The sequence below is a fragment of the Convolutriloba macropyga genome, chromosome 1 (genome assembly GCF_964194025.1).
Source record: "Convolutriloba macropyga chromosome 1, txConMacr16.3, whole genome shotgun sequence".
NCBI classification, from domain to species: Eukaryota; Metazoa; Xenacoelomorpha; order Acoela; family Convolutidae; genus Convolutriloba; species Convolutriloba macropyga.
Genome location: NC_134468.1, coordinates 86,771,306 through 86,795,970, shown reverse-complemented (window position 1 = coordinate 86,795,970; position 24,665 = coordinate 86,771,306). Strand labels below are relative to the sequence as shown.

At 35.7% G+C, this 24,665-nt stretch overlaps 1 protein-coding gene across 1 annotated transcript; it reads right to left on the bottom strand.

Annotated features, from left to right (window-relative positions):
- Positions 1-2,318: 2,318 nt before the first annotated feature.
- LOC142352662 (myophilin-like) lies at positions 2,319-23,706 on the bottom strand. Its single transcript, XM_075404878.1, has 5 exons — positions 23,561-23,706; positions 10,764-10,903; positions 9,590-9,659; positions 5,447-5,584; positions 2,319-2,604 (listed from the first exon to the last, which is right to left on the bottom strand). The coding sequence occupies exons 1-5, from the start codon at positions 23,561-23,563 to the stop codon at positions 2,485-2,487; spliced, it is 471 nt and encodes a 156-aa protein (XP_075260993.1). The 5' UTR covers positions 23,564-23,706; the 3' UTR covers positions 2,319-2,484.
- Positions 23,707-24,665: the final 959 nt, after the last annotated feature.

Below are 24,665 nucleotides of genomic sequence, written 5' to 3'. Positions count from 1 at the left end.
GAAATAGTATCAATAGTTTTGCGTTTGAACTATTGAGTCTAGGTTTTGCTGTTCTAGGAAACACTTAGACTCTGGAAAAGAATTTAAGATAAAGTTTAATTAATACGGTGGTAATCATTTACAACACTGAAGTCAAAGACACGCACAGTTTATTAATCTAAGAGTCTGAATGTGAAAATGCGTCAAGCTTCATATAAAAGCGCCTGCAATCTTCTCGGTATTTCATTGGTGAAGAGTACACATAATGAATTTTCATCTGCTGCATCATCGACAGAGAGTTGCAGGGCGGGTAACAGTAGCACAAACAGTTGTTTTTAATTTTGGGCTTATATCAATGCTCATGCATTTTGTTTCCCGAACTATGACCTCAAGAACGTGAATTCAAAAAGATGAAGAATTGAAATCCGTTTATCAGATTTTTATCAAAAATTAAACAATGGCTAACTTCAATTAAAACTTCAGGTCACAGGTGTAATTTAAATTGTAATAGTACAACAAAAATTGTGCGAATGAAAGGAGGATATTAAAGTTAATTGTCTTTCAAACTTTGGGTAATATGAGCCAATTTGCACTGATATGCAGGGTTATGCATTGCTGATAAAAATTTGAAAGTAAATTGAATTTTCATTTTTTTATTTCATCAATTTTTACTAAATAAATAAAAGAAACTACAAGAAAGGGTTGTATCTCTATAACTTGCTAAATTGATATACAATAAACGAACAGGTTTAAATTTCAAAGTCAAATCTGTTCATGTGATAATTTTTTGTTTCTGCTGCCAATAAAATATACATTACGGTTTCTTGTAAAACCGATACGGATTAAAATTTTAAAATTTTAAATGCCTGTAATGCAAGATAAAAAAAATTATCATGCCTTTTTTGCTTGAAATGAAACGCTAGAGTCAGATAAAAAACGGATTTTATTTTCGAGTCATAATACAACCAGTAGCAGTCCACCTTAGTTGGATCAGAACGTGTTAACTCCATGAAAGTTGGTGATAAACATGGGCTGAGCATGAATTTTCGTGAAACAAACATCCAAAACGGGTTATTTGGATCAGAAAACGTTTGAATCCCAAATGTAAAAGCTGAAAGCCAGTAAGAGTATCTAGACCTTCAGACAAACCGTTGAAAAACGCAGTTGGATTGTTAATTCTGTTATCCAGACCTTCACTAACAAAACTTAACTTTCTTCACCCTCAAGTTGTAAAGTGCTCGCTTACAAGTTCGTTGGGCAAACGTTATCAAATTTAGGGTAAATATTTGAAAGAAAACAGACAGCTAGACAATTGATTAACCGAACACACGAAAATCTCTGTTTTTGCAGTTCGGTAGCAAGCTTTTATCAAAAAATGTACTAGAATCCTTCTTAAAAAATTGCCGCAGATCTCGGAACGGAACCCCTCAAAATATTTCAAAATAATTTTTTAAAGAAAAAAATCCTTAAAAAATTTTTAAAAAAACGAACAATCTTCCAACTTAAAAAGTCTGAAAACTGTAACCAACAATTCAAACTTCTGATTTTAAACTCTTCGAAAAATGAGGAGTTCAATTCAAACACTCAAATGATTTTAAATGTTATTTAAGTTGTAATAAGTTATTTCGTTCTCAGAACCTTATCTGTGTTACATAGTCTGTGTTGTACAGTTTTTTTGCAAACAACACAGAGCTGTTTAACTTTGAGACAACTGCGAAAGATGTCTGGACAAATTACCCAATGCCATTATAACTGCCAATTGTAGAACAAGTATTCAGTCAAATATATAATAAAACGGCCCGTTGAACTTAATATGAAACTATCAACTATCACAGGTGAACGTGGTATTATATTGTCCGTCTCAGTATGTCAAAATATCCTTTTAAAAACGACAAGCAATATGTAATCGGAAGATTAAATGAAAAGATCAAAAAGGCAATGGGTAAATTGGCATTGAATTGATTGCCATGCAACCACTGAGAAAACTTTGAGAGGATTTTAAATGAGACCCGCAAAAGCAAACCTGTGTATTAAAGTTGTTGTTTTCAGAAATAGAGTTGTTGATTTGCATAAATTTTTCTTACTATGAATTGACTATGAATTTACTCTTATCAAGATAGTTTATTTTCGTTTAAGTGCGAAGGTATTTTTCGGAGTTTTCGGGTATAGTTCATGTTGTGATTTTGAGAGTTTTGAGAGTGAATATTACATCACTGTTCAACGACTTTCAAAATTCCGCCGAGAACAGCAATCCCGACTGCTGTCGGAAAAAAAATAACTTGTAGAAAACAGTTACGGCAATTTTTGGTTCTAGCGATTGCGTTTTAAGTTTGATGCAATTGAAAGAAACAAATTAAATTGAAAAGTAATTGAATATAATTAGAAATCCATCATTAATTGGGATAACCAACACTTGATGAATTGATCGACCTTCGATAGTTAATTGTGTTAATTTCACGTTCACTTAGTTTTTCCTTCATTAGTTCATGTTTTTGTGAATTTGTTTCACCAGGCACGTGGAATCCATTTTCCCTCGTTCATCTGTTCCTCAGTGAATTCTCGTCTGTTCTCTGTCGACTCTCGGGGTCCCAAGACAGGCCCAGTGTAGTCATCGCGCAACTGAGCCTGAAAATGCAAATAATGTTTAGAACAGTGATATAACTATTCCATTAAAATCGACCGCTTTCCCATTTGCAAGAAAAAGGTTTAATATTTACGCACATCTAGTTCCCGTCGATTATTCTGTTTTAATAGGCATTTTTTTGGTAAACAAAGCGTCTAATTTGTTGTAAAGTTGTAAAAATATTTTACTAGAGCTTAATAAAACTAATTTTTCTTCATCGGTGCGTCGTCAATTCTACTTGCATCTGGTTAGAAACAACTCTTTAAAAAATATCAACAAATTGTATGCGTTGAATTAGCACTTCTATGCAGCCTCAACATAACTTTGTTCAACTTTGCTGCCGGACTTTTGTATTAATTTTGTTTTTTTAAAAAAAAGACAGAAATACGTCCGCTCAATTTTCTCCTAGCTGCGTACTTATCACCGAATTTAACTTGTTACGACGAGAATTCATCTGAATCATAAAAATTGCCGATTAGATTTGAAGTTGAAAATGAAACAAAATGAACACTGTAAGCTACATTTTTGGCTTGTAAGTTTTGCGGTCTGTCGATGATGGTCGATTTTATCATAACCATTTAAGAGGAGGTCAACTTACGTAATCATACAGTAAACGTGAAAACCTAGTTCAAAAAATTGTACCATTAGACGTTTGAAATGAGATTTTCCAATAGTTATTGGTCTCAAAAACAAAATTCCGTAACATTTGAAGAAGTTACATCAGGTTTTAACTGAAGAAAATTTGACAAATATTCAACTATGGTAAATTTATTGTCGAATTTTTTTTCTACAATTACGTTTTACCTTGAAATTTTTTGCAAAAAAAACCTATTCAAATGTTTCTGGATCATAAAAAATTTTACTTTTGAAAAAATTTCCACTAATTGAGTTATGAGAGTGGCGTTTCATGACCAAATGACGAGGGTGGCATAAAGGCACAATGGGTAATATCTAACAAATAACTAAAAGTTCAAGTTGAAATTTGAAGGAGCCCTGCTATATTTTTGTGCTCCCTTTAGATGCCACATTTTCAATATTCTGAAATCTATCGTTAACCATAATGTTTTTCCTGTTGTCAACCCTAGACGAGACCAGATGATTATCTTGCAAAATTCTGTAAGAACCCTGCAAAAAATGTCAAATCTTTGCAACATTCAATCAGGGAAATGGTTCTCTTGCAAGATTACCAGAAAATGTTTAACTTACCGGAATTGCAAGAAAAAGAAGACATCCTTGGCAAAAATGGGCTAAATATATACATTTTTGTGTCAGAACATTGTCTTGTATGAAAAGTTGAAATCTATTGAAAAAAATAAGAAATAAATACGGTTCTGAAGTAATAACAAAAAAAATTTAAAAGTTTTGAGAATATCAAAGTAAGATGGAAGAACTCCTTTGCTGATGCCTTATTATTGCTGATGTTTTTTTCTTTCCTTTCGTCAAATATTCCTACGTTTGTATAATTTTAATTTCAGATTTTAAGGAGTTAGGAGTGAATCTAGCGTATTTGATTCTAAAATGTATATACAAAATCTTGTAATACTCTAGCAGAAAATGGTTACCTTCAAAGATTCTGGTGAGTGAATTGTTATCTTTCAAGACACTAAAAAAACAGGCTATCTTGAAAGATTCTAGCAAAAAAAGATATCTTAAGTTTTCTGGCAGAATGAATGGTTAACTTGAAAGATTCTAGCAGAAAAAGCTTATCTTGAATATTCTGGCAGAATGAATGGTCTAACTTGTAGGATTCTAGCAGAAAAGGGTTACCTTGCATTATCTAGCACAATGCATTGTTATCTTGCAAGATTCTGGAAAAAAAGAGTTATCCTGACTATTCTGACAGAATGAAAGCTTGTCTTGCAATATTCTGGCAGGAAAAGGTTATCTTGAATATTCTGGCAGGATGAATTGGATGAATTGTTATCTTGCAAGTTTCGGGTATAAAAAATTCACCTTGCAAAACTCTACCATAAAAAGTTTATCCTGAATATTCTGGCAGAATGCATGGTTATCATACAGGATTCTGGAATAAAAAAGTTATTTTGCATTATTCTAGCAGAACGAATGTCGTCTTGCAATATTCTGAAATTTAAAATTTTTTTTTGTAAAATTCAGCAGAAAAATGTTATACATTTTGGCGGAAATGTTGATAGATAACCATTCCAAGTCGACTGGGGATAACACGAACATAATATTGTCATGTAGAAAAGAACAGGTACCAGTAGCGCCTTAAAGCATTTTGATTACTTTAATTACGTTGGCTACGTTGTTGGTTGTTTCGACCGGTTGTAAAAACAAAGTACACGAAAATTTATAGCCATAATAGGAGAGTATTATTACCACAACCGGCAGTAAAAAAATGAATTATGCTGCCAAATGCTGATTTGAAATTGGTCTTCAAAATCCGCTCACAATTATTAATCCAAAAAAAACTCTGGACCTTATTTCAAGCTCTTGAAGCTTGAGAACATTTATTAATGCCCTTCATGTTTTTATTGACAAAATATATGGAGGTGTTTTTTTAAATGCGAGCTGGCAAGTGCCGACCCGTACCTAACTCTCAGCCGAATTAAGTACTGAGTCAGAGTCTAATTCAGGTAACATTTTGCACTGAATTTGTCTGATTCAGAGCTAATTCAGTGATTCATTCTGAATTGTCTTCTGATTCAGAGGAATACAGAATATGTTCTCTCAATTTTGCTCTAATTCAGAGAAGTTCAGAAATCAATTCACAGTTGGTTCTAAAATCCTTCTGAATCGGTACTAAAACTTAAATTTTCTCTGAAAATGTTCTGAATCAGTACTGATTGTCACTGAGAATTACATTCAATTTGGGCAACCAACTTTTCTAGCGAGGGCTAGCAGGGCGACTACAACTTGTGGGATGTTGCGGTGTTCCACAAGGTCAACTGGTGCAAAAGAATCTTCATCACTCACTCCGTAGTTCTTCAAAGCTGTCTGGAATGCCTCTGCATTCTCCATCTGAACAAATACTCCTAGATAAGCAAACTAACCAAACACATGATAGGCCAGGATGTTTGGATCCCGTTATTGCAGTATACTTCATTTACACCCGCCCAGTCCTGTCCTTTGACGTTTGTGCTTTTACTTTGCAACAAATATTGTTTTGTCTCTATAAGTAAGAAACTTTATTGCTTCTTATACAGAATAGCCTCTTATTAAAATTTCAGGACTATGATCTGATTGCCTCATATTGTCTCAACTCAAATACAAAAAATTGTATCTCATTAGGTGCTCGTGCCGTTGTTAATGGCTGAGTGAAAAAAATCCCTCTTCAATGAAAACGTTTTAGAGTTTCCTCTCTTGTTCTCACTTCTATTAGACAAAAAAACAAACAATTTTGAGCTTTCAAACCATTCGGTGAGGCATCCAGAACTTCATCGCTATTGATTTTCCTCAATCGTTGTGTGACTCCTCTTAAAAGGAAGGCTACCCTATTAAAGAGTCAGACAGAAATTCACAGGTTTGCCCGCGTTCCATATAAGCCTATAATCTTCCATTTCTGGCAGTCGACATATTTGGGGACCCTTGTATTGCTATAACAGACGAGTTTGAGCTAGTCTAAGCAAAACTGGAGATAGCCCAGCGGATTGCAAAATTCTGTTAACAACCAGACTAGAGATTCGCTTGAGCTTCTAAGGAAGTGTCTCCAAAAGTAACTCAAACGACGCAAAAGCCAGGGGCATGAACTGGGTTCAAATTTCGCTACATTTCAGAACATACAATACAGTTCGTACTACCTATTCCAGCAGCTGACACAGCAAAACCCGACAAAGCATGGTTCAAATGAGAAGCAACGGCAACGTCGAACACTTATGATTGACTGGCGTTCCAGACAGGCAACAAAATGTCGTCCATCAGGATTTCTTGTCGGGTAATAATATCTTTTGCTCACAGATGGCTGACATATTTGTTCTGGAGCAAAATGAAATAATTTTGTCTCGTATTAAGCGATCATATAAACTTAGCAACAACATGACATGAGAATCTATCCTCTAGACGATAACAGACAGTAGCGCGATACTCAACTGAAGGCAAATGTGGCCGCAGAGCTAATCTGGGGATTTCATAAAACCAGGCACCTGGTTGTGATAATGGAAGCCATCTCAAAGACTAGAGGCAGATTTCTCTCTAGTGGAAATATGTTTACCTAACGCTTTTTCGTAGAATGACTTAACCAGTTTTTCCTGAATTACTCTTTGAGATAGCGTCCTGGCCGTAATGGTACCAATCCTTCAATTGTCTTAACATAGATGATCTTCATAAAATGTCTTCAATTGGCATTCGGCTTATTATGTTATGTTTCCGCTATAACAGAGGAATGGATAACACAACTAACAGAGGCAGCCTGAACTTGATTAGCTTTTCTTTTGAGTTTTCCCCATGAATGATCTGACATTAAAAATCATTAAATGCCTTTAAACGTCGTCCGCTAAAGAGAACGAAATTTGTGCACTCTTTCTCTTTCAAATCTTATGAAAAGCAATTGCATCTCTAAAAGTACCTCACTTTGAGAGCAAAATCAAAAACGCAGAACAACAATTTGGTATATAAATTTTTTATATAAAACGCATAAGAATCTGGTATTGTGTTGAAGAGAGGCCAGACAGCCAATAAAAGTTGATCCAACGGATTTAATTGTTCCACTCCCGACTGAAATTGGGCTATTAAGGAACAAATCAGTATGCTGAGAGAGAAAAAGACGCAAACGACGCAATAATAGGTATCGGAAACGTTTTCCAAGATGAGGATGTTTCAGGTTTCAACAAAAGTGTTTGCGTTTCCGAGACCAATTTGAAATATGACCCCACTTCTGGCTTCATTCATTTTTTTCATGTTTTTTCATGCAAGTATTTTCATGCAGCTTCAACTGAAATTATTTTTATGTAGCATGAACGATTTTCTCGGCTCCTTCGGTGACAAAAACTGCCATTTGTTTTACTTCAACAATTCAACCACAGCGGAAAATGATTCTTTTACGATACACTACTAAGCAACGAGATGCCCAGTATCTTCTGCTGACGTAAAAGTTTTGGCACCTGATTTTTTTCAAGACTGTTAAAGAGGCACTGCAAAAATTTGAAGCGACAAAGCTTGAGAGCTGACTTCTGACGACCAGGTACACTAATTTGTTCAGGAGCGCCAAGATTCATCGGAAACTGAATAAACGAAGAGGTTGCTCTGTGTATAATTCTGACAGCTCTGCGGCTACAAAATAGGAAAAAGACTGAAGTTATCAAGGCAATTTCGCCTCATCAGATTGAAAGATTCCCAGCTATAGTATTCTATCGGATCAAGGATCCCGTTTCCCATTGGATGCAGTTTTTCGAGTTCAACGAGGCGTTTTTTGTCGGGTGCAATATGCCATCCGATGACACATTTTTGCTGCACGGTCGAATTGTTTTTGATCGAAAAGTCTTTCCGCTTGAGAGTTAAACCCGTCCTTTTTCGCATTGCTTTTGTATCGCTGACCTCTTCGGAGCTACTTCGTACAAAAATAAGTAATCGCAACCGCTATCCATTGATCAAATCTGTTGCTCACAAAAATTTCCTCCTGCTGCTTATACGTTGTAAGACGGAGTCAACAAGTCACTGGTGCCGAAACAGAACAGATAAGATAAATGTTTTCTTAATAACCCAACAAAAGTTGAAAATAAACATTACAATTTGGAGAAGAAATAGATCTAATTCTTTTTTTACTCCAAAAAGGTCCAACTTTTGAAATAAAATTAATTTTTATTTTTACCCATTACTTATACTATTTTCGGATGGGAATTTAAAATAAAGTTAGAAATTGGAAAGGTATGTACCCAAAAAATGGCAGATGAGAGTGAATTATATAATAATAAATTAACTTACCAAAACGAACAACTCAAAAGCTTTCTGTAGCATGAATATTATTATAAATGTATTTCTGTAATTCGTTTTTTTTCGTCTTTTTTGATGGGCTAGAAATTAAGTATTGTTTACTGTCACGCTATAAACATTTCAACCACTTGCTTGATGCAATGGATAGGAATTGTTCATATGAACACCTTGAAATGCTCAATTGCATTTTTTCTACTTCTGGAAAGATGGTCAGAATTTTTGAGGATCGAGCGTAACAATTTTTACAGATTTCAACCGAAAAATACATAGTGGGTTTGAGAAAATAAACGAGAAAATAATTACATCTTCCAGCAAATATTACAAATTTTATTGTTTTTAACTTCTTAAACGTCGACAGTCAATTTTTTGGCAGTTAGCATATCAGAGAGAACTCGTAAGTAGGCCAAATCCAAAAACTGCCTTTCGTCATTTGTTATCTGTGAAAAAATAGCATTTCAGAGACAATTTTTTATTTTAATTTCAAGTTTTTGTTTAATTCGTCTATACTATAACCTGAAATCCGAATACTTGTTCGGCTTTGGATTTTAAAGTTTTGGATGAAAATAGACAAGTGAGTCATTTCACGAGAAATCACAAACAAATGCGAGAAAAATTGGTCGACTTCTGCCATTGCGAACTTGTTTATGTTGCGCTATTCTAAAGATCAACCCAAAATTATTTGCTATCCTTTGTTTTGGGATTCTTTTTTGCAAAACTGTACCATATTTTTATTTAAAAATTCCAAAAAAAATATAATTGGAATTTTCAGTGCACAGTGTTCGAATTAGTTTCGGCTGTTATCAGCTGGCTCTTAATTTTAAAACTTGTGATCTTTGGAAAACATTTAAAACAGGTTTCAGTTTCACAGATTTTAATTGGTTTCTTATTGGTCCAAATAAGAATTGGTACCCCTAACTTTGTTCCTCCTCCTAAACCCGGTCCTTCCTTAATATGCATAAATAGTCGATAGATATTCCCAATTAAAAGCCATGATAGATACTGAATTAACAAGTTTGGGTTAAATTTCTTGATTTTAAATCGGATCAAGAGGACAAGAAGACAATAATAGTTTTACTCAAAGTAAACCTAATTTATTACCTGTTGAAACTTTCCAGCTGCCTTTTTGTTGTATTTTCCGCATTTTCCACCAGGAAGAGCCGCAATCAGCCTGAAATGATTTCAAAACTTGCTCACTAGCAGTTTGCAAATATTCCACAATTAGAGATAACCTTTTAGAAAAATTATTTTAATGAAAAGGTCTGGTTATATTTAAATAACTTCTCGCAGAATTTGACTGACAGCCATATTCAAAGCAAAGTATGGGAGCGAAAAATGATTGTTTCGAAAAAATCAATTTGTAAATTTTTTGTCCCTTTCTTATGCTACATCTACTTAAGAAAAGGAGCTGCAACGTTTCGATTTTTTTAAAAAAATCAAATGTTTTGAATTATCGGAATTGGTCGTGGAATATTTTTGGAAACTGAGCACACGGTATTTTTCTTAAGTTTAAAAACCAAAGTTGCCAAGGAACACGAGCATGCTAAACTTTTACGCTTCAAGACAAAGTAGATTTCAAAAAATTATTGTCAATACCGTTTCATCGTGTTAGTTTACTCCTCTCAGTTAAGTAGGGATAAGTTTTTTTGGATCCATTCTGCAACCCCCCCCCCTCATCCCCGGGCTTTTATGCACCCAGTTTCAAATTACGTGTGGCTAAATAGCACCTTTTCATGTAAAATATAGAGGGGAGCTCAAAAGTTATACGCCCACTTAGGAGGAGTGGTCGAAAAAGAATAGATCCAGCTTTTTAATCCAGTTCTTAAATATGCTGCATCTATTCTGTGTCGACACTCGAGCTTAGTGGGCATATAATTTTTGACGCAACCCCCCCCCCCCCCCCCCGCCATCAAGGCGCTCGTGCTATTTTTGGATTGTAATGTGCTATATAACACGACATAATTTGTCTTATATATGGGGGGGGGGGGGCAGAAAAACACTTGGTTGGGGGGGGGGGGGGGGCAGAATAGATCCGATATGAATTTTGAGAAATAGGATCTATTCTGTTTTCTGCCCCCACCCCCAGTGCTTTTTATGACCCCCAGTTACAAATTATGTGTTGTTATATAGTGTGTTACTATGTAAGAAAATAGCACATACGCCTGGGGGTCATAAAAGATTTATGCTCACTAAGCGGGGGGGGGGGGGGGAGGGGGGCAAAACAGAATAGATCTGAGAAATATTTAAGCTGGTTGTCGCGGAATATACCACTCACTTGCACAGAATGATGCCGTCTTTAAGGACATCCTGGAGTTGACCTTTGGGCACCACAACTCCCGAGGGTTTGAGGACCTCTCCTATCCATTCCATCACTTCTCCCTCCTTCGCCTTCAACTCTGCCTTGGCCGCCATAGACTACAAACAAAACATACAGTCAACATAACTGTCCTCTCCCTTCCGATAGCACATAATTGAAACTGTTTCTCACTTTCATGAACTTATTTCGTTCTCCAGTTAAGAAAACTTGGACCTTTTCCGTTTGAACCCCCGTGGGGGGGGGGGGGGGGGGGCAGACTGAAAATATCCAAAAATTTTCTATCTATGATTGTGTGGAATAAAAAACTGTTTTCGTAATGAGAATTATTACGGCTTTTATAGCTCAAAAAGAAATTGAACTACCGGCGTAAAGATATCAGTTCTAAGAAGCGCAAAAATATGTAAAATTAGATTTGAAATTATTTATGATCACCGCTAAATGCATCGAGAACAAAAATTTACCTTCTAGTATTGCTCTTACAAAATAAGTCGTTGATTTTAGCATTCACCCTAAATTCAACGGTTAATCATTAGCGTCCATCTTACAGAACTTGGTGTTGTTTTCAGCGTTGATATTACATCAACACCGATTTTTTTTCTTCTCATTTAACGCTGATCTTACTTTATAAAAGCGCTAATCTTAAATTTTTAATGCTATTCTGTTTGATTGATTTCGCGATAATCTTACAAAATTTGTTGTATTTTGTAGCACTGAATAACCATTTACAATTATTTGAGCAGACAACTTAAAGTTACGTAAAAGAGTTGTGTTGATATTCAAACCGTTTTTACATTAGAACTCATTAATTTTTTTTTGCCAAACTACGACCGTCTACGAAGTCTTTATTTCATTGTTTTGATATGCCAAAAAAGTCAATTTTGAAAAATTCTTACTGTACTGCAAAAATTTTTAAAATGTTTGATATGCTAACAGTACCTATTTACAGTAATTTGAAATGGAGTGCTGAATCACAGGGCGAATCAAGCTTATTACATTTTCGAATGCTCAATCGAATTCATCAAGTGATTGATTTACAACTGGTTAGAGCAAGAAATTAAGCTCTGCTGAAAATCTTAGCAGCAGACAAGAATAGAATGAACAACATCTAAACGCTGCGTGATCAAAGGTGTGAACAATTATGAACATTCTTAATCTGGAAGTCAGAGGAAATGAACAAATTTCTAGAATTAGCATTTCAGACATAAACAAATCAAGAATGGACTTAAAAGTAACAAAAACCATAAATGGAAATACGTATATAAATGGTAGATTAGCAATAAGATGAATGGTGCATTGGTACTTGTACCACATATCCCTCCTCGCGGACAAAAATTCAGCTTTGCTAAATTTTCGTGTAGGCTCAGGGGTGGTGACAGAAAATTGAATAACAATATGTACCAGTTATATACTAATAATCTTTGTGATTGTTTGTTAGTTTCAGATTTGAAGTGTTAGCTTTTAAAAGCTGTCTGAATCCGATCTCTTTTCCGCTTCCAGAGTGCCGAGGGTTCTATCGCTTATATTGGGCGATGTTTACGTTTGTACTGCCGGAGCGATCTGCGGTATGATTGGAATGTGATCGAATTGACTTTCTTGAGGCCGGATTTGCTCCGCTGTAGATTGAATTCCTTCCATCACTGAAGATCGCAAGGCGGCTGGTTGACAGGCGGAAAACCTCCTGTGTGATTGGCGTCGACTGTTTCTTTTTTCGTTTTTTTGGGTACTGCATTTTGCGGGTGGCAGGAAAGTGTAGGTTCTTTGGAATCGTGTTCTTGTCGTGTTCGCTTGCTGCGTCTTGGGCCAACCGGGACGGTTGTAATTGGGTTTTCGTGTTGTTGCTGACTCGTGCAAGGATTTTATTGATATTTTGGGCTTCTTGTCGGCAAAATTGGCAAAAGTGGGAGCGGTTTGATTGGCATGCGTACCCGGAGGGCACGTGATATTTTGGACCTTACTGACAAAACCACGCTTGTATCGTCAGATTTGTTTCTTCGACTAATCATTTTGTCCCCCTCCATATTGCGTTGCAAGTCTGAAGTGTGTTTGGTTGTCTGATCAGCAGTAACCCGGCCTGTGGGTGTTTTTAGGCGGCGTTCGGTGTATGGTTGGAGTGGAGTGTCTTTTCCCGCCTTTAATCCGAATTTATGCCCGTCGGATTTTCAGACTGTGACATTCATCTTTTGGGGGCTCCTTCGTCCTCTTTGATGACCGTCGACCCAGGGGTGAGTACTTCATAAAGTCCTTGAAGGTTATTTTAGAGCATTTGTGGGCCGGAACCTTTTTGGCGAGGGAGAGTTGCTCTGATTCCTCTGTCCTTGGCGATGGTCTGCCTTACCCATCAATCTTTAAAAGTCGTTATTTGCCCTGCGGGTTTGTCCGTCATGGGCATTTTTGATTGCGTTTTTTTGTTCAATTTCTTTGTCGCTCCTGTCCGGGTCGTCCCATTTGTCATCAGGAATGAGTTACGTTCAATTAAACGTGTCTTGATCTAAATACTTATCAATGAAATTCCCATAAGAGAGTTTCGTCGAACTAAGATCCGTACTTATATTGCTTAGTGGCGTATGCGGGCGTCGCGTCATCAAAATGGCAATAATTTTAGCGTTTTTTTGCAAATGCGGAGTTTATCAATTAATGAAATTAGTGAGCTTTTCATTTTAAATTGGGATTTAGCGGCTTCTTAAATGCAAGCGAATCTACGTTTTTTTGTTCACATTAGCCGTTCAACTAGGCTGATTGCCCTATGGCCATTGATTGGCACCGCGATTACTTCAATTTTATGCTGTTCACAGAAATTACTCATTTGTTTGCCAATTTGACAGCGAGCTTGATCAAAGCGAATGCGGCGCGGTAGAACATGTAGTAGTATATAGTTCTGGAGATTTTTCTATATGTTGTTTGCATTAGCGTGCTCGTAAATTTGCACTAACGGAAGTTTGCTGGAACCGTCTATACAGTCTCAGAAATATAATTCTTCACTTTTTTTCGTTATATATAGTACCGCCAAAATCTAATTGTATCTCTTCTTCAGGCTCACTAAATAATTCTTTAGGTCTGCATTTAGTTGAGGGCACAACAGGTTTCAAATTTTTACCTTTTTTTATGCAGAGTGTTTACTTGACAGTTTTGGTCAAGAGGTCCCGGTTCATATTTGGCCACCAGGCTTGGATTGCCATATCGGTCATTCCCCAACTTCCAGGTTTGGTGCTGTGCATGAAGTCTATATGTGTGTCATTTCAAGATGGCGTCTTTGGTTGTCAGGCTTGCGGGCATTTTTTGGGAATATCTTGCTGAGGACGAAATTAAAGGCGTCCCCATATACTTCTGTTAATGTGTCTGGTGTCGACATCGGGGTTTGGATGGCATCAGTAGATGGAGTATCGGGTATTTGCTGAGCATTTGGGGCCGGATTTTCTTTTTCTTCGTCAAAGTGCACTCTTGTTGGGCTATTCTGCTGTTTGCACTTGCGGGGCAATTCGTTGAGGTTGATTAAATTAATTGCTGTTTGCTCGAAACTGGATGATTTATTATCTACCGATTTGTAGCTGACAAATTGGTGGAATGTATTTGTTCAAATTTTTTGCTTGAATTACCTGCTTTATTGGAAGAATACGTAGAAATTATTTTCTTTCGCGCTATTAGTGTCTGCGGCGTGAATGGAATATTCCATTTGCGGACCAATTAGAGTTGTATTTATTTCATTTGCGCTTGCCTGCAAGTGTGATTTACAGCTTAATTATAAAAGCGGCTCGCTTCGCTCAAAATTAGATTTGTGTAATAGGAAGCGTTTGGCAGCGCGTTTCATTAGAATTGGCTTCGCTACAATGAATTGCTTGTCGTATTGTGTACTATTGGGTGATATTGGGTTTGGTTTGCGTGATATATAGTCAATTAATCCCATACGCGTGCCGGCCAATTGCACGAGTTCAAAGTGAAATCAGTAATCTCTCGACCCAGCGTGTAAGTTGGCTATTAAAAGACTTGTTAGAGTGAAGCTCTTTCATTATGGAAAGAGAGCCAGCTGAAGTGTTATGGCTGCAATTTTTAGACGTACAAGAAATACTTAAAGTGCTTTATCGCCCATGTGACTTCAAATGATTCAAGTTCATTCAAGCTACATCTTGTTTCTACAGAATTAAAGAAACGGGATACAAAGGTCACCGTATTCCAACCCTCATGGTCCAGTTGCTGAAGTGCCGCGCCTAGACCTTGCTTAGAGGCATTGCAATATATCCTTGTTCGAGATTTGGTTTACAATGCCTGTTTTCAGTTGCATCAGAGATTTTCGATTTTGTTTCTTCAGAAAATTTTTTTGGTTTTCAGTCTAATTGAGTTTTTCTGATTCTTCAGCAGTGGTCTGAGTAGTTGGCAAAAAATGATCAATTTGGTATGAGTTTACTAAGATGATTACCTGAGCCTAGGAAAGATCTAAATTTTTTCACAGTTGTTGGCGGCTTTAGAATTATTATTCAGCTCGTTTTTGAATCTAGTGGTTTGATACCACTTTTTGTAAGTTTGTAGCCGAGCCATTCTGTCTCGATTTTGAAAATTTGACATTTTGGTAGATTTTTTCTCATTTTTTTATCATCCAGTTTTTTAAAAACTTTTTCGAACTGGTTTCTTGTGATCTTCCACAGTGCCAGAGCTTACAATTAGTATGTCGCCTAGAAAAAAGTACGTATTAGTCAGCCCTATAAGGGTTTGGTCTATCGCCTTTTGAAATTCGGCCGGCTTATTTGTTGGGCCATGAAATCTTGTTTTTAAAGCGGTACGTGCCGGTCATATCATCGCTTAGAATATTAAAATTATAGTGGCGTGCCGTTTCCGGGTGTAGATTGAGTTGGCTATAATCGTACTTCAAATCTATCGTCGTAAATAATGAACTGTATTGCATTTACAGCTTGATTGTAAATGAGGCTCACTTCGCTCAAACTTGGATTATTGTAATAGGCAGCGTTTAGCAGTCACTTTATTTACATCTAGCTTTCCGACATTCAATTGCTTGTCGTATTGTATAACATTGGGCGCTATTAGGTTTGGTGCATGTGATGTATAGTCAACTAGTGCCATGCGCGTGCCGGGCAGGTGCTTGACTTCAAAGTTAAGAGGCAGCAATCTGTCAACCCAGCGTGTATATCGGCTATTATAAGACTCGTTAGAGTGATGTTCTCTCATTACGGAAAGAAGGGCGGGTTGATCTGTTATGATTGTTATTTTTTGCCTTACAAGTAATAGTTACATTGCTCTATTGCCCGTACGATTCCCAGTTATTCGAGTTCATTCACGCTATATCTTGTTTCGAAAGAGTTTAAGAAACGGGATGCAAAGGGCGACCGTTTTCCAGCCCTCATGGTCCAGTTGCTCAAATGCCGCGCCTAGGCTTTGCCTAGAAGCATCACATTTTATCGTTGTTTCAATATTTGGATTACAATGCCTGTTTTCACTTGCTCCAGAGATTTTTGCTTTTAGTTCTTCAAAATTTATTGCGTGGTTTTCAAACCACTTAATTTATTTTGATTTTTTCAGCAGTGGTCTGAGTGGGTGACTTAAAACTGCTTAATTTGGTATATATTTACTGAGATGATGGCCTGAGCCTAGGAAAGATCCTACTTTTTCCGGCTTCAGATTTAATATTGAGCTCATTTTTGAATCCAGTGGTTTGATACCACTTTTTGTAAGTTTGTAGCCGAGCCATTCTGTCTCGTTTTTGGCAATTTGACATTTTGGTAGACTTTTTCTCAATTTTTTATCCAGTTTTTTAAAACAATTTTGAACTGGTTTCTTGTGATCTTCCACAGTGCCGCAGCTTACTATTAGTACGTCGCCTAGAAAACAGTACGTATTAGTCAGCCCTATAAGGGTTTGGTCTATCGCCTTTTGAATTCCGGCCGGCTTATTTGTTTGGCCGTAAACTCCTGTTTTAAAGCGCTACGTGGTCATATAACCGCTTAGATTTTTATATCACCGCTTAGCGTTTTTATGAAACTGTGTTTTTACAGTATGGATTTTTGACTTGCCAATTCTACGGACAATTCCTGGACAATCGTCGGAGGTTTGTTGTTTTGTCGGGTTCGGTGTGTTGATGCAGTTGACAATCCTGTTGGTGGCCGGTTGTTTTTTGATATATATTCCCAATGTTTCAAAAAATCTCGCCCTATCAGTGGTCTAAGTCCATTTTCCACAATCACCATGTGTGCACTTTTTTTATCCAGTCGTTACTTTCGATTGGTGCTATCAACGTTCCGAGTTTCATCACGGGCTAGTTTGAAAAGTTCTATATGTTTTGTGTCTTTTCCGACACCGATTGGGTTTCATTGCAGTTGTTTATGATTGAAAATGCTAAATCATGAGTCACTATGAAGCAGACACTGTCTGATTCAAGTAGAAGCGTTACTTGGTTATTTCCGATCGTGATTTTCATGTTAGCAGTGCAGTTTTATCTGAGTGGTGATTTGAGATAATTGCGACGAAATTGTCATCTGATGAACTGATTCGGATCTCGTGTTGTAATCCTTTACATTGTTTAATGTCTCTTCAACGATTTCGTTGCCATTTTTTATATTGTGTATGTTCCTGCTTTGATTTTTCTGTTTCGAACTTCTGCACATTTGTGCAATGTAATTCATTATGCCACAGTTGTTACAACGTTTTCCTTGTGCAATGCAGTTCTGTTTCTGATCGGGTTGCTACGCGTGTACACAATTGCAGCATTGGTTTGACTGATTTCGCCTGTAAAAATGTTTTTGTTGGCATTTCGCTGGGCGAAAATCACTTGTGCTCTGAACTCTGTTGATCGAGAGGGGATTAGTGCTATATATTCTGAGTTGGTTTAATTCTCTCATTTCCGTTTTAAATGCTGTTTATAGTGCCTTGTTTGGTTTTGTTGTTTCGCGGAGCAATTGACGCTGTATTTCGGTATCTGACACATTTGTGATAAATATATCTCTGATTATTGTTTCCTCACAATATTTGACACTACAATTTTACGCCAATTACTTAAGTGTGCCGTAAAACTGTTCTACAATTTCTCCCTTTTCTGTTTTTGGAAGAATAGCAGGTACCTATCAAAGGTAATATTTCGTGGCCTCAGAAATGCAGCCTCCTTAATGGTTCAAAGTTCTATCATTGTTATTCCATTTATTACAGCAGTTGTTCCTTTAGGTTCAAAATACGTCTACCCTCTGTGCCGATCCCTAAATTTAGCAAAGAGACCAATTTCTGACCGCAGAGGTCCCAAAGGCGATCACAACAGAGTATCCCATCATCCATTACTTTCTGACTTTTCAACTCCCATAAGCGCGTGAGTTGTACATTTCGGGACCTTTTTTTTCATTCAGTGGCCTCGATAGTGTTGTCAAATGGCTGTTCGTATCGTGGTTCTGATGGAAAATTCACCGTGTTAGGTTTTGGATTGAGCAACACGTCAAGACTGATTACCTCTTTGGCCAAAATTGCAAGTTTGACTTGCGTTCTACATCGTAGTGGTGGTTCTGATGAGGTTTTCTCCCAAAAAAGGGTCAATTGCCAGTGGGGTTTTTTATGATTCTGCTGACTGCACCATGTCGTACAGGCTTACTGTACGTATTTGAAGTTGTTGTTACTCGCAGTATGAATTGATCAATTTTCAATGGATTGCTGATTTAGGTTAGGTGGTGCGATTAGGCTATGGTGTTAGAGTATTATATTCGCTTAGAAGTTCGAAAAATATGTTAAGAGATCAAATTTCAACTGGTTAGAGCAGAGATTAAATTGTACTGAATAGCTTAGCAGCAGACAAGATTAGACTGAACAGAAGATAAAGGTTTATAACGCCGCATGAACAAAGGCATGAAGAAGTATGAACAGTCTTAATCTGGAAGTTGCAGGAAGTGAACAAGTTTCTAGGATCAGAATCGCAGACATACACAATTCAAGAGTGGAGGCAAAAATAAATGTAATCATAAAATGAAATAGGTAAATAAATGGTATAGTTGCAACAAGATGAATGTTAGACTGGTCCCTGTGTACCACACCTAACTACGATTGACCACGAGTTCTTTATTTCATTGTTTTGATATGCCAAAAATTAAATTTTAGAAAATGATGAAAACTTCATGCTATTCAGTGATAATTCATGGGTAATCTTAGCGTCGACATTGAAAAATTTTATTTTTGAATTTTTAAACGTTGCGTCTCCGAATTTTCATTTTTGTCATTCTCTATCTTAACAATTTTTTAATCAAGCATTGTATTTATTTGATTCCCCACACAAAAATCAACGCTAAAACTGCCATCTGGCTAAACGGAAATTCTAAGCCTTTAAGATACCATTTATCCTAATTTACTTTTTGTTCCAAACCAGTTGTGGGGGGAGGAGCTATAAACTCGAATGGTTTTTCTCTTTTTTTCTGTTCAGTCAATTTTGTAGTTCATCTATAGCTCCTAAAAACCTTATGGATTCATTGATTAATATGACGGAATCAAATGAAATCGTCAGATTACCAAATATGATGACAAATTAGGGCAACAAAAGAAAACAATTAAAGTCTACAACACACTGTCAAAGCCACAAAAAATGAACTTTTCTCTGAAGACATAAAAATTTTCGCGTTGCCTCATTCTAATGTATATTGGATACGTCTTTAATTGGGATTTGATTTTAAATTATTCTAGGCAGTATTTAACATTATATAAAATTTTTGACAATTTTAACATAAATTTATTGACAATTTTAACATAAATTTGTTAAAATTGTCAACAAAAATGTCCTCAATTTTATTTTTATGGGGAGTTTTGTCGATTGGGTTTATCCAAGTCTTTTGATTAAACTTTTTGCAAAATATTTAGAAATTCAGATTTTTAAATCAAAAATGGCTCCAAATATGCGTTTTGTGTCAGCATTTTTAAATATGTCTGAATTACAGACCTAACATCAGCTGTCACAAAAATAACAGTTGCAGTTTTGTTTCGTTTCATACTAGTTCTAGTTTTGTTGCAATCTTCTTGAATTAAAATTTTTGCCGGTTTTTCTCTAATTAACTAAAAAATAACTCAATAATTATACAAAATCAATCATTTCTTTGGTTTATTGAATTGTTTCATTTGCTAATGGATATTTTTGCAAACTCATGAAACAATTATTGTTTTGTTGCACGCGCTATGTTTAGACTCAGCTTGGATTCTTACAATCAATAATCATTCAAACTTTATTGGAGCCCTGTCTCTCAAAAAAAATTTTGCAATTTTTATCATTTTTATGTTAATTACTGCCAAGAATAAATTAAAATCAAATCCCAATTAAAGACGTATCCAATTTACATTAGAATGAAGCAAAGTGAAAATTTTTATGTCTTCAGAGAAAAGTTCATTTTTTGTGGCTTTGACAATGCGTTGTAAACTTTAATTGATTTCTTGCGTTGCCCTAATTTGTCATCATTTTTGCAACCTGATGATTTCTTTTAATTTGATCATATTAATCAATGAATCCATTAGGTTTTTTGGAGCTATAGATGAACCTATGCATTGCTTTCAGTTCTTATCTAATGCCTCTCAGGACATTGAAAAAAATTGTTTAAAGAACGTGTCAGTGAAGTTACGCATTTTTACATTTTCTATCTCATTTCTGTCTACATATAGCTTATTGTCATTATATACACGGAAAAACTTACCCCAATTGTTTTGAAAAATGCTGACTATATTTAACGGTTTCTGGGCTTTTTTACGTACTACGAAACCTCATAAAAGTTTTGTGACATTTGCATATTTGGCTATGATTGAGGTTAACGCATTCAGTTTAAATTCCATTGGCATTGACAGAAAGCGCGAAAGAACGTTTTAAAATATTCCAGCGATTAGGATTTAATGGCTGCGAAACTGTTCCCTCGCATAATGTTTTGGAATTCTTTTTTTCCTTCTAATTGTCGTTGTTTTGTTTCTACACCGCATATTATTGACAACCAAGAGCCTTGATTGAATGCAAAAATTTTTAATGAAAGTTTTTTGATTTCAAATTGAGTTAACGGTTTTGGTGACTTTCAATTCATTACTTCTTTATAATTTTTTTTTACTTCCAATATTTTGTTCTAATTGTTGTCCATAAGTAAACTGGTATCATTTTTGACAGTGCACATCAACTTTCTGTTGGTACGAGCAGTGATTGCACTGTTGGTTATGTTTTGATTGACGTCTTTGAGCTTAGATATGTGTTTCCATATTAGTTGTGTGAGTTTCCGATGCTGGTCAATTTTTGTGAATCTTTTTGTTGTCTTTTTCAAAAAAATCTTTTTTGTAGGAATACCCATTTGAAATCAAAAGTGGACAGGCAAAATTCTCAATTCTTTAAAATCAGTTTGGTTTGAGTGCTTTTCAATGTCTTATAGTTTCAATGGCTTCAGCACTGCGTATTCGATAAGTATCTTGTGAAATTTTGAGTTCTGTGCGTGTTTAATAATTTGTCGTTTTATGATTCGGTCTGACTAATCACAAGCACATATGTTTTCCTGAACAGTTGCAAGCTACTCTTTCATTTAAATTGAAAACGCTTGGTTTGTTTGAGTATTTGAAATTATTTGTTTTAACAAATCAGTGGATTTTTGTGCTTTGCCAATTTTTTCTTATTTGTCGACACTGTAGCTCGGCTTCTGTAAAGACAGCTCGCATGCTCTTTCTAACGAATCGTGTTTCAATTTTTGTAGCGGTTATACTTTCAACTAAGGGTTTCTTGGCAATGATAATACGCATTTTCATAAGAAATGTATGATTTTTAGATGTTTGCCGATTTCTGAACTATTTTTTATCCTTGCCACATTATCAAACTAATGGGCCCAATTGGCATCAAAAAAGTGCGCTATTGGTTAGGTTTTTTGTTTTCTGTGCATAGCTTGTTGTTTTTAACGTTTGCTACATCGATTTCCTGTTACACTAAATTTCAAATTTTTTAATTTCGTTTTTGCCTATCTTTTTGTAGTCGTCTCACTGTTATGGATAAAGGCAGATCCCAGTTGCTTCTTTTGAGGTATGAATTAACATTCTTAATGAGCCGAGTTGATACGTATTGGCTTTAATAAATTTAAAATTGGTTGTTTTCAAAAGTAGAAACGTATTTTTGAACTTTGCTCTTCGTCTACTTGTCACCGAGTCTCATTATTGACAGGTACGATATCTGAGCTAGTGAAGTACGAGTTTATTTGTTTGATTCAGGTTTTATCTGATTCCGTTTTCTTTTGTTATTTAGTGTTTATATAAATATAGACATCAAGTTTTGTTTGTAATTTATGATTGCTATTATTTTAGTTATGTTTGTGTTGTCCAGTACTCCCATAAATGGCAAGTCTCATCGGCCCTCTAATCCAGCATTATGTTTTCCACTTACTTTGTTGAACGATATTTGAATTTTCGGAAAATTTTCTATATCTTCCTCATTTGGTAGACAATTAAATCAAAACGCGGATGAGCGTGGTCGCAACATTATGTGCGAACGCACATTACTGAGCCTCCTTGTTCACATAAATTACAAATAGAAAGTTTCTCATTATTTTGTCAAGAGTGCGCTAATAAAAAAGAAAACAGGCAACAGGGTAAAAGCGGTGGGAACTTTGGGGAATGGAACTGAAGTGAAAGATTTTCTCAGTATCATTTTTGGCTCTTTTCGACAACATTCAACGCATTCAAAATGTAAAGGTATCTCTTGATGTATGTGTAATCCGTATGCAATTCTCTGAGAACGAAAAGGACCTAATTGTCCGGTTTTTACGAACTTTAAATATTACAGCCCGAATTTGAAAAACTAACATACAGGAGAATCTGAACGACTGCAAATCTACAAAATGAAGATCATTGGCAACATATATATGTTCCTCAGTGATATATGGTCCAAGAATATGTTTCTGTACAATCAAACGTGAAGAGTGGTCACCTAGAATTGACGTTTTCTCTAATTATATTTTTTTAACTATCAGTGAATCATCAATCAAAATTATTTATTCAAAAAGTCGTAGTAAAAACTCAAAGCACAAATTTTCACGAGAAAGAAAAGGTTAAATGTAATGATAAATACAAAAAACGTAAAAAGAAAAACACCTCTTTTTGATATCTAATGTGAAAATAAAAATGTGATAAAATTGATTCCGACTGTTTGAAAGCATTTAGTATGAAGAAGACAAAACAATTCGACAACACAACAATTGGGAGATAGAATGGATGAATGTTTCTTAAAATCTGGACTTCACATTTTCGATGAAGGTTGATCTAATTTCGTTACTAATTTCGATCTAAATTCGTAAGTAAAACAAAATATTACAGCAAGAACAATTGGGTATACGAATGGGTTTTTTTAAAGAAGTTCCGAGTGTTCCGTTCACAAAAGCTCCGACATAGCAAAAAATTCAATCGCTTCGGTATACAGTTCCTACGACCTTTTTTCAAATGATTCTTGTATGATCATTACCCGGACAAATGATTAATTCTAAATCTAATCCTATAACCCTGATATCGGAGTTTAAATCCCTCTTTCCCTCGAAATATAAAGAGGAAAAGCGATAATAGGGTAATAGGGTGAAAAATACAAAATCTCAGAGTTTGATTTTATAACTTAATTATTGCCGCCACTATTTTAGTAAGCGAAGAACTAATTTTATTTAAAAAAAATTGAAATTCCAACTTTTCTAACGTTTATTAACTTTTCCAAAAACATCGGCTGGGTTACCATACTAGCTACCATTGAAGCTCAATTTATTTCAGGTTAATTTCGAACAAACTACTTACCGCTTAACACTTACCATTGTTACAGGATTTTCCGAATTAGAACTCCAACGGATCAAACTCTTAAGAAGGGAAGAATTTTGGGAAAATAGTTCTTTCCCAGTTTGCTTGCTTGCTTTCCTCAGTTCTCCAAACTCGATTCGACTCTTGCCGTTGTTTTGTGAGAAAGTATTGACGTAAACAGGGTAGAAAGTGCAAAACTAGTGCAGGGCTATGCCATCTGGTTTCAACGCGGGGTGCCAACTTATGAATGGGTAATCCTTCCAACCCAAAACCCATTTTTGTGACGTTGAATACCTAGAAGCCGATTGCCCAATTAGCACATATCCTTATAATACAAAAAATTAAGCTAGACTTGGACATTTTCCATCTGAGACGGTCTGGACATACCGATTTCCGACGGATCCGACGGCGTCTGGCACCTGAACCTGGGTTATGTTAGGGTTCTATTAAATTCTATTAAATTAGGGTGCTCATTTGAAAAATTTTACAGCTTTAGTTGCAGCAGAAAATGAGTATCAAACTTTTCTTAATTTCTGTCCACAAAACCCGAAATTGCAAAGCAATATTCTATTTTTTAGAAAGTTAAAACTTAAAGATCGGACGACTTTTTTAAAATAGTTTTTCCCTAAGACGAACAACATTTGAAGCTCAGAACAGTAAATTATTTCTCATTTTGTCAGCAAAAACTAAATGAACAAAAATTAAAGTTTTCACTCCAACATACAAATCGAATCGCTTCTTAAACCAAATTTTGTTTTTCCGACAATGAACTTTATAAATAATATTTCTTGATTTTTGAGATAATGAAGTTTAATATACAGCACAAAAATTTTAAGAAAAACAAGAAAATCTTTTCTGTTTGGTTTCGGCCCCCTGGATTTTATTCTCACTGAACAACTAATTTCAAAGTTGCATAATTAACCTTAGAAAGATCTGTTAAGGGTGAACAACGTTTAATGTACAAAGCGGGCATATTCGGAACGGCCTTCCCTACCCGCTAAACCCAACCAGGCAACATTTTGATTATATTCGTTAGATAGAACCCGCAAAATCACAAGTTTGTTTTCCCAGATTTGGTCTATTGAAATCATGTTAGCTAGAACTCTCGTTGTTCATGCC

What these genes read in the sequence shown, in the direction of transcription:
- LOC142352662 (XM_075404878.1), bottom strand. An exon ending in GACGGCATCATTCTGTGCAA is followed by an intron (nt 9,660 to 10,763) that starts GTGAGTGGTATA and finishes AAATCATTTCAG; the next exon opens with GCTGATTGCGGCTCTTCCTG. An exon ending in TGCTAGCCCTCGCTAGAAAA is followed by an intron (nt 2,605 to 5,446) that starts GTTGGTTGCCCA and finishes TTGCATTTTCAG; the next exon opens with GCTCAGTTGCGCGATGACTA.